General features: G+C 52.2%; 1 protein-coding gene across 1 annotated transcript in view; it reads right to left on the bottom strand.

Annotated features, from left to right (window-relative positions):
- The window catches only part of LOC138748286 (MAP/microtubule affinity-regulating kinase 3-like), a 99,154-nt gene that overhangs the window by 18,118 nt on the left and 63,455 nt on the right, over nucleotides 1-17,581 (bottom strand). Inside the window, 5 exon segments of the mRNA XM_069908193.1 lie at nucleotides 776-875; nucleotides 3,083-3,202; nucleotides 6,893-7,129; nucleotides 12,837-12,893; nucleotides 15,506-15,576. Of these exon segments, the coding sequence (XP_069764294.1) occupies nucleotides 776-875; nucleotides 3,083-3,202; nucleotides 6,893-7,129; nucleotides 12,837-12,893; nucleotides 15,506-15,576 (585 nt within the window).

The raw sequence follows: 17,581 nt of genomic DNA, 5'->3' as shown, positions 1-17,581 counted from the left end.
TATTAGACATTGTAAAAGTAAGTCTCAAGGAACCGGAAAACACACTAATCTGGCAGCTACCAATCCCGATGGGGGTCGGATATCAGAGGTTTTACTGGTCATGCATTTGGACCGAGGAATGCTGTTTTGTCCAGTTGCACTAAAACAATTGGATGATGATAATAAACTTTAACACCTACATCTTTCCCCTCTTCTTAAACCTATGCCCTTTAGTTTTGCATTGGAGAAAATACTATCTATCCATCTTATCTATGCCTGTTGTTATATCTCTCCGAGGTCACCTCCTCAACATCCGAAACTCCAGGGGGGAAAAAAAACCATTCTACCAGCCTCTCCTTACATCCCCGGCCATAGAGCTGAATAACCCTGGTGGTATCCTCAAGAATCTTTCCAGCTAAATGACATCATTCATATAGTTAGGTGTCCAGAAACACACAATACTCTGTGGTCTCATCAATGTCTCGTACGACAAAACATAATATCTGTGAGGAGGGAGGAGGGGTAGAGAGAGAGGAAGGGAGAGGAGGAGGATGAGAGGAAGGAAGGGAGGAGGGGTAGAAAGGGAGGGGGAGGATGGGAGAGAGGGGGAGAGAGGGAAGGAGGGGAGAAGGATGGAAGGGGTAGAGAGAGAGGGAGGGAGGGATGGAAGGGGATGGGAGGAAGGAAAGAAGAGTGGTAGAGAGGGAGGGAGAGAGGGGAGGAGAGAGAAAGGGAGGAGAACAGGGGGAGAGAGGGAGGAAGTGACATCCATGGCTGAAAGAGTTCCCATCCTCACCTATGCGCTTGTTATCCCCCAGGTCCTGCTCGGGTTCCAAGTAAGGTCGGAGTTCATCTCCATCGCAGCCAACGTTTATCCACTTGTCCTTCATAATTTGCTGGTGCGATTAGGAAGGAGAGAGCGTTAGTGTTGGCCCATGGGTGTCCACCCAGATGTTCCCCAAGCCATCCGGTAACATTGCCATAGACTGTACATGCATAGTTTATTATCAGCTAAAGACTCTACAGCTAATCGAATTGATAATATGTCTGGGATATGGATCCCCATCATTTCTATGGTTTGTCCTCCACTCAAAGGGTTTTAAAAAAAAAAATTACCCTGCTATTATCGGGAGAAGATGCTGTAGTTTCTGTCCAACGTTGAAGGTTCACTATTCTTTAAATCAACAGCTTGCTGAGTAAATTGCTTCATCGCTTGCTGTTTCACTAACTGCGCTCTGGTGAGACTCATTCTCGCCCCTCCTCATTCACTGGCTGGCAACTCGTATATTGTATTACATGGGACAAAAAAGATTTTGCTTCCTGAACACTTTCGGGTGCACTTTATGGAATTTGGGCTGCTGGTCAATGAAATCATCTTAAAATTTCCCTATCACGTAGTGTTTCATAGATGAGACCTATTTTGTGATTTCCTGCCATATTTTAAGTCAACTTAATATATTGCCCAGAAATCAAGTCAGTCTAAGCATGCCTGGGCATGTGCTCAGTTGAGAATTTTCTCAGAGCATCAAACTACATCCAGCAGATTGACAACGTGCTTCAAGCAGAATAAACTGCTCACAAGAACTCCAAGTATGAAATGAACCCCAGCATTGGCTACGGAACAGTGTAGGAGACTGACAGTGAATTGGATGCAGTGTGATTTCCATGAGGTGCAGAAAGGACCACTCTTCATCCACAAATTATTTTTGCTCACTTCTCTCCCCACCACAACTCATCCTCAGTAAACAACTGTACAGGCTTTAAAGGAGCTGGTTATTTATTTTAAAATCCCGCGGCCGTGGGGTCTGCACCTATGTTTGGCAGCGGCCATGAAGGGTTGCAGTCTCTGGGGAAGGGGAGGGACCGGCGCAGGGCACCAAAAAAAAATGGGGAGACCACTCTGAGTTTGAGAAGAAGCAGAGGAGACAACCCATGGGGTGGCGACAATGGCGGCGGATCAGTGAGGGGCTCTGAGGCTGAGGAACACAAAGGCAGTGGGTTGTTGGCGACTTAATGCGAGGAACACATGCAGGCTAAGGGCCGCTGGAGAGTGAGGCCCGGGCACTTGCACCAAGCTGAAGGCTGCTAGAGACTGCGGCTTGGGGACTCGCACCAAGCTGTGGGCCGATGGAGACTGCAGCTTGAGGACTCGTACCAAGCTGTGGGCTGGTGGAGACTGAGGTCCGGGTACTCGCACCAAGCTGTGGGCTGCTGGGGACTGCAACCCGGGGACTCGCACCAAGCTGTGGGCTGCTGGAGACTGTGGTCTGGGGACTCGCACCAAGTTGTGGGCTGCTGGAGAGTGAGGCCCGTGGACTTGCACCAAGCTGTGGGCTGCTGGGAACTGTGGTCTGGGGACTCGCACCAAGCTGAGGGGTGCTGGAGACTGGCTGAAGGGGTATCAGGAATCAGAACTGGGGCGGGAGAGGGTCCCAAGGCTGCTGGAGGCTTTCTGATTACATCAGAGGTTCGGACCTGGAGCCTGTGTGGCTGCGCTGGAAGTGATCCATGGACACTCAGTGACTTTTGTGATGGGGGGCATTGGATGGCACTCTCTTCTGTTTCTTGTTCTCTGACTGTAAGGGACGCGGGGTAATTTCTGCCGACGGCGACTCTGTCTGCCTGACTAAAGGAAATTTTCTGTCAAATCACATTTTCTTTATCACATAACAATAAAATAATCTTTCACCTTGGACTGCGGCCAAGAACCAACTCAAGGACGTGCATGTTTTTGTTCATAAACCAGTGGCCACTGTAGTGTTTTTTTTTGCACTCTCTGCTGACATTCCGTCACTGGGACTCAAACTGGGTCGAGCAGTATCAGTGGGGGAGAGAGAACAGTCGACGTTTCAGGCTGGAACCCTCCATCGAGTCTGATGAAGGGATCCAGACCCAAACATCGAGCATTCATTCAGACGTTGCTTCGCCCTGCTGAGTTTCTCCTATGGGTTAGTGTTTAAATGACCCCCCCCTCCCGCTAGACTCTGTGTCCCAGTGCCCTGACCTTGGTCTCCATTCCAATCTGCTTCTCCCTTTGCTTCGCCCTGCACTTTCCACCCGCAAGGACTCAGTCACCAGCCTGGCTTCCTTCACCTTGCCTTACCTCCAGAGTGCCTCGCTTGGCCGGGTTCAGCACGAGGAAACGTTTGAGGATGTTCTCGCAATCGGTGGACATGTAAAAGGGGACACGGTACTTCCCTCTGAGCACCCGCTCCCTCAGCTCCTGTGGGGCACAGAGCAGAGACATGAACCCTGATCACAGAAACCCACCCCCAGTCCACCTCGGCCCAGTGACCAATTGGAGGTGGTCCTGCATCCCTGAATATGGTCCACATCCCCCTCAACAATTCCCATCCCCACACCTGTCCAAATGTCTTAAACATTACTATAATGTGAAACATGCAAGTCTGCAGAAGCTGTGATTGTAATAAAAAAGATGCTGGAGGAGCTCAGCCTGTCTCGCAGCGTCCACAGGAGGTAAGGATATATCACCGACGTTTCGAGCCTGAGGCCTTCCTCAATACCTGAAACGTCAGTAATATATCTTAACCTCCTATGGACACTGTGAGATTGGCCGAGTTTCTCCAGCATTTCTGTGTAACCCTCAGGGAGACTGAAATGCTGAAGACATGGAGAAAACCGGAAAATCTGCATTCTTAAGGCATCCCTTCAGTACAACAGAGATATAAAGTAAAACGGAAGGGCAGAAGATAGTGTCACAGAGAACAGGTTCAGCTCCGACAGCTAACGAGAGATCAGTAACAGAAAAGGAACTGGACGTGCGTGGTTTCAAACTCGTGCCCATTCTGCATGACAGGAGTGTGACTGGGGGGTGGGGTGGGATGGGGCCTTTAATGTGAGGTAGCAGGAATTGCAAGTGGAAGGATCGAAGGATGATTCCTGGAATAAAAGGGTCATCACGTGAGGAGTGTTTGACGGCGCTTGCCTGCCCCTTCTTGGGGATTTGAAGAAGGTGGGGGAGGGCGGGGGTCTCATTGAAAGGCATGGACAGAGTCGATGTAGAATGGTTGTTTCCCGCACTGGGAGAGTCCAGGACAAGAGGGTAAAACCTCAGGTTTGAGGGGCGTCTGCTTAGAACAGAGATGCCGAGGAGACCAGGTTATGGGGTACATTTCGGACAGAGATTGGTAGTTTCAGGGCATCAAAGGTTATGGGGAGAAGGCCGGGGCAGTGGGACTGAGTGGGGAAATGGGTCAGCTCATGATTGAATGGTAGGCTCGATGGGATGAATAGCCTACTTCTACTCGGTCTAATGGTCTTATGATGGAGGGGTGAGTTGAGGGGGGTGTCGAGGTGCCGACAGGGGCGCAGAGTTAACCTTTTTTAGATGCTGGAGCTCACCAAAAGCAGTGACAAGGTGGGGCTGGAGCTGCCCCCTGAGGGGCCAGAGTGGTGCTCCAGTGAGCTTCAGCAACATTGTACCCCTGGGGGTGCGGTGGGGTGGCCTGAGCTGTGTGTACAGCTCTCCCTTTTTGCTGCGGTCTTGGGTGGAGCAGTTCCCATCCCATGCAGCGATGCCCCCTGACGGGATATGGAGCTTCACGGAAACGCATTTAAGCTGAGAGGAAGCAAGTTCAAGGGAGATGTGAATGTTCAAATATTTTTTACATGGAGAGTGGCGAGAGTGCTTGGGGTAGAGGTGGAGGAAGATACAGTAAAGCCCCTGTTATCCGGAATTCAAGCAACTGGCAAAAATATTGCAGAAATAGGCAAAAAAATTAAGAAAATCTAAAATTGGTGCGCCTTGCCAATAGCTTGCCAACCCCACAATCTCAAGCAACCAGAAAATTTACTTATCTGGCATCTACCAATCCCCACTGGTGCTGCATACTGAGGGTTTTACTGTACATTGGTAACATTTAAGAAGCTTCTAGAGAGACAAATGAATGTGAAGGGGATGGAGGAATAGCTGACAGCTGCTTTGGAGAGACAGCACCCTCCATAATGTTTGGGACAAAGACACTTTTCCCCTTTATTTGACCCCGTGCTCCACAGTTTTAAATTTGTAATCAAACAATTCACATGTCATTAAAATGCACATTCCAGATTTTATTCAGGGTATTTGTGTTCATTTTGGTTCGACCACGTAGAAATTACAGCACTTTTTATACATAGATCCCCCATATCTGGGCACCATAGTATTTGGGATGTAGCAATGGTCTGTCCCTTCCAGGCAACGACTGCTTGGTCTGTGATTCATTGACATCACCAGGTGCTGAGTATCTTCTCTGGTGATGCTCTGCCAGGCCCCTCCTGCAGCCATCTTCAGCTCCTGCTTGTTTCAGGGGCTTGTCCCCTAAAATTTTCTCTTCGACATATGGAAGGGATGTTCAATTGGATTTAGATCAGGTGAAGGACTTTGCCATTCAAGTATTGTCCAGTTTTTAGTTTTGTAAACCTCCTTTGTTGCTTTAGCAGCGTGTTTGGGATCACTGTAGCATGAAGCACCGTCCAATGAGTTTGGGGGCATTTGCTCAAATTTGTGCAGATGTTTCTACTCTCCTCAGAATTCATTTTGCTCCTGCCATCAGCAGGGACATCATCAGTGAAGGTAGGTGCGCCAGTCCCTGTGGCAGCCAGACACACTCAGGCCACAACACCCCCACCACCATGTTTCACAGATGAGGTGGGACGCTTTGGATCTTGGGCAGTTCCTTTACGCCTCCGCACTTTGCTCTCGCCATCACTCCGATACAGGTTAATCTTGGTCTCACCTGCCCACAGGCCCTTTCTCCAGAATTCTGCAGGCTCTTTTAAATACTTCTTGGCAAACTGTAATCTGGCCGTCCTGATTCTGTGAATAACTAGTGGTTTGCATCTTGGAGTATTTCTGTTCATGAAGTCTTCTGTGGAAATAGTCGTTGACACACCCACACCTGCCTCCTGAAGAATGTTTCTGAGCTGTCGGACAGGCATTTGAGGATTTTTCTTCATTATGGTGAGAACTCTTCTGTCACCAGCAGTGGAGGCCTTCCTTGGCCTACCAGCCCCTTTGTGATTACTGAGCTCACCAGTACACTCTTTCTTCTTAATGATGTTCCAACCTGTTGATTTTTGGTCATCCTAATGTTTGGGTGATGTCTCTTTGTGTTTTATTCTTGTTTTTCAGCCTCATGAAGGCTTCTGTAACTTTCATTGGTGTTGAAAATGGCAAATACAGACTCCAAAGATGATCAAAGCTTAGAAGCCAGCCCAGCTCTCTTATACCTGCACCAATGAAGCAATTAAACATACCTGAGGACTCGCATACATCTGTGAAGCCAAATGTCCCAAACGTTATTGTTCCCGGAAATGGGGGAACAATGTACAAAAAGTGCTGTAATATCTACATGGTCAAACCAAAATGTATACAAATAACCTTGAATAAAATCTGGAATGTCCATTTTAATGATGTGAATTGTTAGTTTACAAATTTAAAACTGTGGTGCACACACAAACAGGGGAAAATAAATAGAAGTGTTTTTGTCCCAAACATTATGGAGGGCATTGTATGGGATTGGTAAGATGAGTAGCAATGTCTGCATGAATGTGTTGGGCTGAAGGGCCTCTGTTTATAACACTCCAACTCCAATGCACTCAACCTTCCCCTCAACTCCCCCTCCCCCCAGATATCTATCACTCTCCTACACACTGGGGGTAATTTAGGGCAGCCAATTATCCCGCTCGTCCTTGGGATGTGAGGAAACCCCACCAGCTGGGGGAGAGCGTGCTAACTCCACACAGACGGGTTGGGATTGAACAGGATTTGGTCTATCCCTTCATTCTGGAGCCTTCTGAATGAGGAGAGCAGGGAGGTGTGGGCGAGTGGGTGGGGGTGGGGGGAGGGAACAGATTGTGTGTGCAGACAGAGGGAGGTGGACGGAGAGCAGAGGATACCCGAAGGGGGACCCACCTTTAGATTCTGGCCATCGAATGGCAGAGAGCCACTGACCAGGGTATAGAGGATGACCCCCAGGCTCCAGATGTCCACCTCTGGGCCATCGTACTTCTTGCCCTGAAAGAGCTCGGGGGCCGCGTATGGGGGGCTCCCGCAGAAGGTGTCCAACTTGCTGCCAAACTGGAACTCATTGCTGAAGCCAAAGTCCGCAATCTTGATATTGCAGTCAGCGTCGAGGAGGAGGTTCTCGGCCTGGGGAAGGAGGGAGGTGGCGATGGGGAGGGGCAACAGGAGGGAGGGAGGAAGATTGGGAGGCAAAACAGGAAACGAGTTAACCAAAGGTCCGCACTTGATGAGACGCACGCTGTTGAAACTCTGCCAAAGCCTCCAGCCATCAGTGGGCTCCAAGCGCCACCTCTGCTCCTTGGGTACTTCAGCCACAGAAGGGGCCACGTTACAACAACAACTTGCATTTCTGCATCACCCCAAACCCCCCAAAAGAATTCAAACTCCTTACAACTGCTGTCATCCAATCTTCGTTCATGGCTACAAGACCCGCACCACGAGGTTCAGGAACAGCTGCTCCCCCTCCACCATCAGTCTCCTCAACGACAAACTCAATCAGGGACTCATTTATGGACTCTTACTTATGCACTTTATTGATGTTTGTTTCTCTCGGTATTGCACAATTTGTTTACATTTCTTTATTTGTTTACATGTGTACATTGCATATAGGTTTGTCCACTCACTACCAATGGGGGGTATGGGGTATCTAGGGAGGGGTAGAACCTCTGGTGGGGGGGCCTGGCATGACCTTTGTGTGCAGCTCATCCACCTGTGGCTCTAAGTAGCTGTAGCACGCGCTGTGGCCACACCCCAGTAAACCATCTCGGCAGACGGGCTAAACCAGGTGAGGGTAGCTGATGGGTCTTTGAACCTTGGTGAGGTAGGGGAACTGATAATCCCAGTATGTAAAGCCTGGCCCTGCTGGATTAAGCGGAAGAGACCGATTAATGGGCCAACAGCCAAGAAGGCAGACCCAGGGGGCGTTGTGGAGCGCTGACACTTAGACATCCTGGTCATCCACTGCAGCAAGAGAGGTCTCCAGCCGTAACGGTTGTCCGCACCATTGGATCAAGGTCTCTTCTGCCGAGAGAGTGGGATCGTCCTCTGTGCAACAGCTGTTCAAACTCCATCAGGCGCAGGTTTCTGTTGTGCAATCCATCTCAATGAACCCAAATCATCAAGCCCTGTGGCGATGGGGGAGTGGTGAAGCCACAGCCGAAGACCCCCGCTGGCAATCTTAGCCACAAACCTGGATGGACCCCAAACATTGCCTGCCCCACTCACTCACTGCAGCTGGCAGATCATCTCTTTAGCGGATGACATACAAGAAAAATAAATCAAAGAAAACTCCGTTTTGGAGCCTGAAATGTCTCCACCTTGCTGGATAGAGACAAGTGGCCAAGCCTGAAAAACGAGCAGCGCTCATGGTGATAAATGTCACCGTTATCGCATTGACATCGCTGCACTCAGTGGGACCAGGCTTGCAGATGAGGGTTCATTGCAGGGAGTGCATATACGTTTTTTTGGAAAGGAAAAACACAGAGTGACAACAGGATCCATGGAGTAGGCTTTGCAATCAAAACTGCTCCACAGAAGAACGTCCCCCTCCCCTACCCACTAGAATCAATGAACGTATCGTGAAATTCCGCTTAGTTTTTGTCAAGTCCAGCACATCACCAACGTCAGTGTCTATGCACTAACTCTCACGAGTTCATCCAAAGACAAGGAACGTTTCCACGAGGTCCTGGACCAGTCTATTCGGACAACCCCTTCCAGCAAACAACCTCGTCATCTCGGGCGACTTCAATGCGAGGGTGGGGATAGATAGCGACAATTGGGACAGAACTTGGGAGACATGGAGAGGGAAAACTGAACTGTGATGGCCTGCTGCTTCTGAGTAGGTGAGCTGAGCAATGACCTGTCCATTGCTAACCCGATGTTCAGACGGGGAAACAAGGACAAAACAACTTGGATGCATCCGAGGTCCAAACACTGGCACCTACTTGCCTACGTCATGGGATGTCACCATCACCCGGGCCATATAAGCTGCTGACCATATAGACCACAGGCTGATTCGGTCGGTCCTCAACCTGCACGTGGCCCCATTGCATCGTAAACAATCAAAGACTATCCAGAGGGTCATTCAACATCGCCAGACCAGGTTGAGCCCAATGGTTTCAGATGCACTTTAATGAAAAGCTCTCCACCAATTCACCACCTGTGGGAACCTGTTCTGAAAAGTGGAAGCAGTTCAGTGAAGACTGCAACAACCATACTCGGAATGAAAACCTGAGGGCATCAAGATTGGTTTGATGAAAACCACGAGACCATTTCAGCCACCAGTCCTGGGTGATCTAGACCTGTCGCTCTCTGCTGGTGAGATCAATAAAGAAATACTGCAGATGAATTCAAATAAAGCAACAGGGCAGGATGGTCTTCCTGCCGAGATCCTCAAAGTTCTCAGCCTAAATGCATTACAGGCATTCCAAGACATCCTGGAAGACATCTGGATCACAGAGGCGATTCCTGGCAAATCATCGCAGCTCTCTACAAAAATAAGGAAGCAAATCGAACTGTGGAAATGCCAGAAGGACTCACTGCTGTCTATCGCAGGCAAGATTTTCGCCCGCCTCCTTCTGCACAGACTTGTCACTGTCTCGGAGAGGAATCTCCCGGAGGCGCAGTGTGGCTTTCGGCCAGAACAGAGAACAATGGACAAGATATCTGCCATGAGACAAGTTCAGGAGAAGTGCATCGAGGAGAATGAGGCTCTTTACTCTGCCTTCATTGACCTGACCAAGGGATTTGACACTGTAAACAGGGAGACTCTTGGATCATCCTGAGATGTAATGGATGCCCAAGGAAATTCATAAAGACAATTCAGCTGCTCCGTGACAGGACCAGTCCTCTGCAGTGGTGACACATCAGCTGCATTTGCCATTTCTAACGGGGTGAGGCAGGGTTGTGTATGCGCCCCAGTCTTGTTCAGCCTGTTCTTCACCTGCATGTTGTCACATGCTGCCCAAGGTCTGGAGAAGGGAGTGGACATCAGGTACTGACTGGATGGCTCTCTCTTTGACCTTCGCTGCTTGAACGCACGGACGAAGAGCCTCTAGAGTTCATTCAAGAACCCCTTTTTGCTGATGACTTGCGCTCTTGTCCAACAGAGACAGCGATCTACAGTTATTGCTGACAAATTCTCAGATGCTGCTACACTCTTTGATCTGACCATCAACCCGAACAAGACTGAAGTTCTCCATCAGTCCGTGCCAAACACCAACACCATAGAATCAAAAATCACCGCTGAAACACCCAGCTGACAAAAGTAAACAGCTTCACATACTTGGGGAGCATCATCTCGAGTGATGGGTCTTTGGACAAAGAAATTGACTTCTGGAGCAGTAAGGCCAGCCAGCTCTGGGGAGGCTGTGTACCAGAGCGCTCAATCAACACAACATCTGCATTTCCACAAAGCTGTGGTCATCCCTTCTCTCCTAAATGGATGCAAGACCTAGACTCTCTACTGACGTCACATCAAAAAACTGGAGAAATTTCACATGCGCGCCCTCTGTTCCATCTTTGGCATCCGTTGGCAAGACTGTGTCTAAAGTCCATCAGCATGGAGTCCCTGATTATCAAAGCCCAGATGCCAGGTGGGTGGGACACGTCATCAGAATGGCCTCACCAGTGAACTGAAGACAGGAAGGAGTCCTCAAGGTCATCCTTGCAAGCGCTATAAAGACGCTATGAAGGAAACCCTATGTTACTGTGGCCTCCAGCCAAGAGAACTAGAAGCTGCGGCTGCTGGCAGGTCCTGTTGGCGAGCCCTGTGCTATGAAGCTTACACCAGTTTCGAAGATGGGCGCTGCCAAAAACTGATGGAAAACCGTGAACGCCATCACAAAGCAGAAGCCACAGTTATTACAACAATGGACTTCCAGTGACCCTCATTGCACTAGACTCAGCGCTTCCAGACTGGGACTGCAACCTTTGAGTCCACAGATGTACTGCACAACAAGGTGACTTCGTCGAACCGAAGGACGACCAATAAATAGACGAATAAAACCAATAAGTGTTAATTCTGCTGCGCTCGCAGGAAAAAGATTCTCAGGGCTGTTTGTGATGTCACGCACGAAACCCGACAATAAATCTGAAATCTAGGTGGTATGGGGATGTCGGTGCAGTGACTATGATCACACTGAATGGTTGAAGAAGTTTTGGGAGCTCAGGTGGGGGCCGGTGGAAAGTGGAAGAAACTGGAGTGGGCGGACACCCTGAGTTCCCAATAGGGACCCAAAGGGATGGGTCCGTCAATGGCCTGGCCATGGGTTGAGCCAGGTTTGGGTTCACTGGAGAAGGGATCTATCGACGCTCATGGTCTAAGGTCAAAGGCTGTATGGATTCAGGTGCTGATGCAGACATCCAGGTGTATGGTGCAGTTGCATGGGCATCATCTGTCTGAACCATGAAGCACTAATGTAAAACCTCAACCAATCGGGGAGGGACAGAGGTTTGTAGCTTTTAAGGCGTGTATTTGAAAGAAAAACGCCTGGTGCAGCGAGAAGGGTTGTTCTGCGAACAAACTCACAGGTTAATGCCATCACAAAGAAGGCTCGCCAGCGGCTATACTCTGTGAGGTGTCTGAGGAGATTCTGTATGTCACCGAAGACTCTTGAAAACTTCTACAGGTGCACTGTGGAGAGTATTCTGACTGGTTGCCTCATTGTCTGGTATAGAGATGCCAATTCTCAGGACAAGAATAAACTTCAGAGTGTTGTTAACTCGGCCTGCAACATCACAGGGACCAGACTTCACTCCATCGAGGACATCGACATGAGGCGGTGTCTTAAAAAAGTGCCTTCTATCCTCAAGGACCCCCACCACCCTCTTCACTCTGCTATCGTCGGTACAGGAGCCTGAAGAAGAGCACTCAGTGACACAAGGACAGTTTCTTCCCCTCCGCCATCAGATTCAGGAACGATCAATGAAACATACACTGCCTTACTTAGACTTTTCGGGCACTAATTGTAAGGTGGTTTATATGAATGTTTGATCTGTGAGGCTGCCGCAAAACAACTAATTTTGCAACTTGTTCATGACAATAAATTCTGATTCTGAGGTTATTGCTAACATTGCAGCGCTGTCCGTTAGGAGCTTGGACTTTCTCCGTGTCTGCGTGGCATTTGTAGGTTATTGGATGTAATTGGGTGGCACAGGTATGTGGTCCAGAAGGGTCTGTTACCATGCTGCATCTCTACATATAAAAAAAGAATTCAATCAGCCATGTATCGGATTGCATTGAAAAGGAAGATCAGTCAGAACCAAGTGTGGGTAGTGTGAAAGCACTGTGGTGGGGTTCAGTCAGGAGCCCAATGGCTGCAGGGAAGTCTTTAAGCCTATTTCACGAGCCTTCTGCTCAATCGGAGGAGGGAGATGAGAGTGTGTGCGGGGGGTGATGGGTCCTTCAGGATGTCGGCTGCTTATCCTGGGAACCGTCAACGGAGCTTCGGAGAGAAGGGAAAACTCTACGACATTCGGAAATGCATTCACTGCTTTCCGCACCTTCTTCTGATCTTGAGCAGAGGAGCTCCCGTCGCACGTCATGGGGTTCCCTCCCAATCCTGTCACCCTCAGCCAACAATAAACCTTTTCTCAACGACCCCAGGGCGTCTTCGTTCACGCTGTGATCCCCGTGGGATCTTGCTGTACTGAACTCAGCCAAAGGCAGCAGTACTCTGTTGGTGTGAAGTGTGTCCTGAAGCACTGTGCTGTTGTAACTGGTTAGTGAAATGAGGAGGGGAACCGGAGGGTGAGGGAGTGCAGCGAGACCAAACCACCCGCAGTAACCCCATCCAAAGTTAAACCAGAGCGAGCATGGTGTCCTGCTGCCTACCTTCAGATCCCGGTGCACAATGTTCCTCTGGTGGCAGTACTGCACGGCTGACACGATCTGGGAGAGAAGTCAGAGGGCAGTTAAAGTGCTGGGTGTCTGGTCCCTTCATTTCTCTCTGCGCATTTATCCACTGATACGTCACTGAAGCAACCAGCCAGCCTGAGTGAGAGAGGTGCAATACACACAGCACTCTGGCTGGGATAGGGAGTTGTGGAGGGGTAATTACTGACCAGGGTCTGATCCACCAGCCAGCAGACAATGAAGGGTCTGTCTGAGCCAGTCTTTCAGTGAACCACGCACAGCAGAGGGGAGAGAGAGGGAGATGGTGGGAGAGGGGTCGCAATGGGGAGGTAGAGGGGGGCGTGATGGGGAGGTAGAGGGGGCGCGATGGGGAGGTAGAGGGGGGCGCGATGGGGAGGTAGAGGGGGGCGCGATGGGGAGGTAGAGGGGGGCGCGATGGGGAGGTAGAGGGGGGCGCGATGGGGAGGTAGAGGGGGGCGCGATGGGGAGGTAGAGGGGGGCGCGATGGGGAGGTAGAGGGGGGCGCGATGGGGAGGTAGAGGGGGGCGCGATGGGGAGGTAGAGGGGGGCGCGATGGGGAGGTAGAGGGGGGCGCGATGGGGAGGTAGAGGGGGGCGCGATGGGGAGGTAGAGGGGGGCGCGATGGGGAGGTAGAGGGGGGCGCGATGGGGAGGTAGAGGGGGGCGCGATGGGGAGGTAGAGGGGGGCGCGATGGGGAGGTAGAGGGGGGCGCGATGGGGAGGTAGAGGGGGGCGCGATGGGGAGGTAGAGGGGGGCGCGATGGGGAGGTAGAGGGGGGCGCGATGGGGAGGTAGAGGGGGGCGCGATGGGGAGGTAGAGGGGGGCGCGATGGGGAGGTAGAGGGGGGCGCGATGGGGAGGTAGAGGGGGGCGCGATGGGGAGGTAGAGGGGGGCGCGATGGGGAGGTAGAGGGGGGCGCGATGGGGAGGTAGAGGGGGGCGCGATGGGGAGGTAGAGGGGGGCGCGATGGGGAGGTAGAGGGGGGCGCGATGGGGAGGTAGAGGGGGGCGCGATGGGGAGGTAGAGGGGGGCGCGATGGGGAGGTAGAGGGGGGCGCGATGGGGAGGTAGAGGGGGGCGCGATGGGGAGGTAGAGGGGGGCGCGATGGGGAGGTAGAGGGGGGCGCGATGGGGAGGTAGAGGGGGGCGCGATGGGGAGGTAGAGGGGGGCGCGATGGGGAGGTAGAGGGGGGCGCGATGGGGAGGTAGAGGGGGGCGCGATGGGGAGGTAGAGGGGGGCGCGATGGGGAGGTAGAGGGGGGCGCGATGGGGAGGTAGAGGGGGGCGCGATGGGGAGGTAGAGGGGGGCGCGATGGGGAGGTAGAGGGGGGCGCGATGGGGAGGTAGAGGGGGGGCGCGATGGGGAGGTAGAGGGGGGGCGCGATGGGGAGGTAGAGGGGGGGCGCGAAGGGGAGGTAGAGGGGGGGCGCGATGGGGAGGTAGAGGGGGGGCGCGAGGGGAGGTAGAGGGGGGCGCGATGGGGAGGTAGAGGGGGGCGCGATGGGGAGGTAGAGGGGGGCGCGATGGGGAGGTAGAGGGGGGCGCGATGGGGAGGTAGAGGGGGGCGCGATGGGGAGGTAGAGGGGGGCGCGATGGGGAGGTAGAGGGGGGCGCGATGGGGAGGTAGAGGGGGGCGCGATGGGGAGGTAGAGGGGGGCGCGATGGGGAGGTAGAGGGGGGCGCGATGGGGAGGTAGAGGGGGGCGCGATGGGGAGGTAGAGGGGGGCGCGATGGGGAGGTAGGGGGCGCGATGGGGAGGTAGGGGGGCGCGATGGGGAGGTAGGGGGGCGCGATGGGGAGGTAGGGGGGCGCGATGGGGAGGTAGGGGGGCGCGATGGGGAGGTAGGGGGGCGCGATGGGGAGGTAGGGGGGCGCGATGGGGAGGTAGGGGGGCGCGATGGGGAGGTAGGGGGGGCGCGATGGGGAGGTAGGGGGGGCGCGATGGGGAGGTAGGGGGGCGCGATGGGGAGGTAGGGGGGCGCGATGGGGAGGTAGGGGGGCGCGATGGGGAGGCGCAATCGGCAGGTTGGGGGGGCGCATTCGGGAGGTGGGGGGGCGCATTCGGGAGGTGGGGGGGCGCATTCGGGAGGTGGGGGGCACAATCGGGAGGTGGGTGGGCACAATCAGGAGGTGGGGGGGCGCAATCGGGAGGTGGGGGGGGCGCAATCGGGAGGTGGGGGGGCACAATCGGGAGGTAGGGGGGCGCAATTGGGAGGTAAGGGGGCGCAATTGTGAGGTAGGGGGGCGCAATTGTGAGGTAGGGGGGGTTTGGGGTTGTATATTGTCCATATATATTTTTCTTTTTATGTATTCTATTGTAATTGAATGTAATTCTGGGTTTTAAATTTTCATAATAAACTATTCCACAAAAGAGGTGGGAGAGAGAGAGGGAGGGGCAGAGTGAGGGAGGAATAGAGCATCAGGGAGAGATGCACAGAGGTAAGGGCGGAGAAGTAGGAAGTCAGGAGAGCAGGGGATGGGGAGAGCCTGGGTGCTTTGTCGACTGAATTGAGCTGGGATGATGCGAGGGGTAGGTTGGCCATCTAGAGTGAGAGGACTGGAACCAGAGACACAGGTGTTCGGGCATTACAAACAGATGATGGACTCCAGTAGAAGTGTTGGTGGTACCTGCCGGAACTTAGCTCTGGCTTCTTTCTCCTTCATCCTCCCATGAGAGACGAGGTAGTCAAACACTTCACCTGGAAATCGTAAAGCACACGATAACTCTTTCCGTCATACAGACCACCCACTCAACCACACTGACAACGCTCGGAGGGGGAAGGCCTGAGACCCATTAGTCAGGCCTCCATCGCTCGGCCTTCCTGATAGGCTTGTACGAAGCATGGAGATGGAGGACAAGACTGCACGGTGACCACTTGAGTGTCAGCCAATCCGCTAACCTGGAAGATGCTTTTAATGATCAATTATTCCCTCTTCCACAAAAACAATTAATAATAAAAAAAAACAAACAGGAAAACTGTGCAAAATCTCTTCACATTTTAATAAATTTAAATGTAAACAGAAAGCACAGTAACAGGTCCATGAGACCTGGCCCACAAGCCCCTGCCACCCAATTAACTTACACCATTCCGTACATTTTTGGAGGCTGAGAGGAAACTGGAGACCCCCTGGGGTAAACCCATGCAGACACGGGGAGAACGTGCAAACTCCTTACAGACAGCATAGGATTTGAACCCTGGTTGTGATCACTGGCGCAGTAACAGCGTTGCACTAACCGCTATGCCAACTGTGCTGCCCTAGTAGTGTCTTCGTCACATTCAGGTGTTTGTATATTGTAATATTCATTGCTATTTTTACTTATACATCACTATCACCACTCTGTGCCCCACCCCCCACCCCCCCCCCCCCCCCACCATCCAGGGTATTCCTCCTTCCATTGTTCGAGGGGCTTCCCCTCAATGCCCGGTAGCCTGTGCCCCTTCCCCACAGTCCCCCCCTTTGTGTTAGCTGCCCCAAGCCTCAGTGCATCCCTCAGCACATACTCCTGCAGCGTAGACTGTCAGCAACATTCCCTCACCCACATCACCGTGTGCTGGAAGACCGACAGGTTTCGGGCAGATCAAAGTAGCGTCCTTCACCGAGTTGATGGTCTTCCAGCAATTCTGGATGTTGGACTATGTGTGCATCCCTGGGAACAGCCCATTGATCAGAGAGTCCTCCGTCACACTGCTGCTGGGATGAAACGTGACTAGAACCCTCGCATCCTTCTCCACACAGTCTTAGCGAATCTGCAGTCACGAAAGAGGTGGGCGACTGTCTCCTCTCCAGCACAGACATCACAAGGAGAATGTGTGTTGGGGGCGATGTTCTATCGTCACAGGAAGGATGTGACTGGGAGAACTCCTCTCACCACCAGCCAGCCAAATCCTAGTGCTTGTTAGCAAGTTCTGCCATTCAAATGTCCATGGGTAGGTGGAGCCTTCACAGGGATGAACAACAGCAAGGTTGAGGGAGGAGTGTTCGACCAATGAAATCTCTTCAAACTGGAGTCGATGAACCCCAGGATAGAGAACGGGTCAATCCAATGTGGTCTTGCTCCGTAGTGATCCATCGACTCCAGACCCAGGGAGGTGAGACGTGACCGGGCAGGATACTTTCCACAGCAACGTCCATCAAGTGGAGTGGGTTTACATTGGCGTTGTGGGCTGAAGGGCCTGTGCTATTCTCTCACAGACACTCTTTGCAGATTAAGGCAAGCGTCTGACTCAGAGACTGTTCCACATCCCACTGTGGGAACGTGATCCACTGTCTCAAAGGGCCGGGGAATGGACTACGTTTATAACGATTAGTACAATGCGGTTACAGCGCCAGTGACCTGGGTTCAAATCCCGCGTTGCCTGTGAGGAGTTTGTCCGTTCTCCCAGTGTCTGCACGGGTTTCCTCCCACCGTTCAAAGCGTAGCTTAATTTGGATGCAAGTGGGCGGCCTAGGCTTAAATGGCAGGAATTGGCTTTTACCGTATATATATATTTGTGTTTGACTGTTCTCCATGCAAATCAATATGCAGCCCTCTAGAAATGTCCAGGAGGTTCAGGAGGGTAACATTTGATGCTGAATATCATGACCACATTGAATTTAACATATGAAGTTCAAAACAAAATGAAACTTGCACTGGGGACTCCTCAGTTAGTTACAGGGCTGTGCATCAATGTACATTCAAAATAAAAACAAGTGGCCAAACCC

Source organism: Narcine bancroftii, chromosome 13 (assembly GCF_036971445.1).
Source record: "Narcine bancroftii isolate sNarBan1 chromosome 13, sNarBan1.hap1, whole genome shotgun sequence".
Lineage (NCBI taxonomy): Eukaryota > Metazoa > Chordata > Chondrichthyes > Torpediniformes > Narcinidae > Narcine > Narcine bancroftii.
The sequence above is the reverse complement of the archived record's forward strand: the minus strand, read 5'-3'. Positions and strand labels throughout refer to the sequence as shown.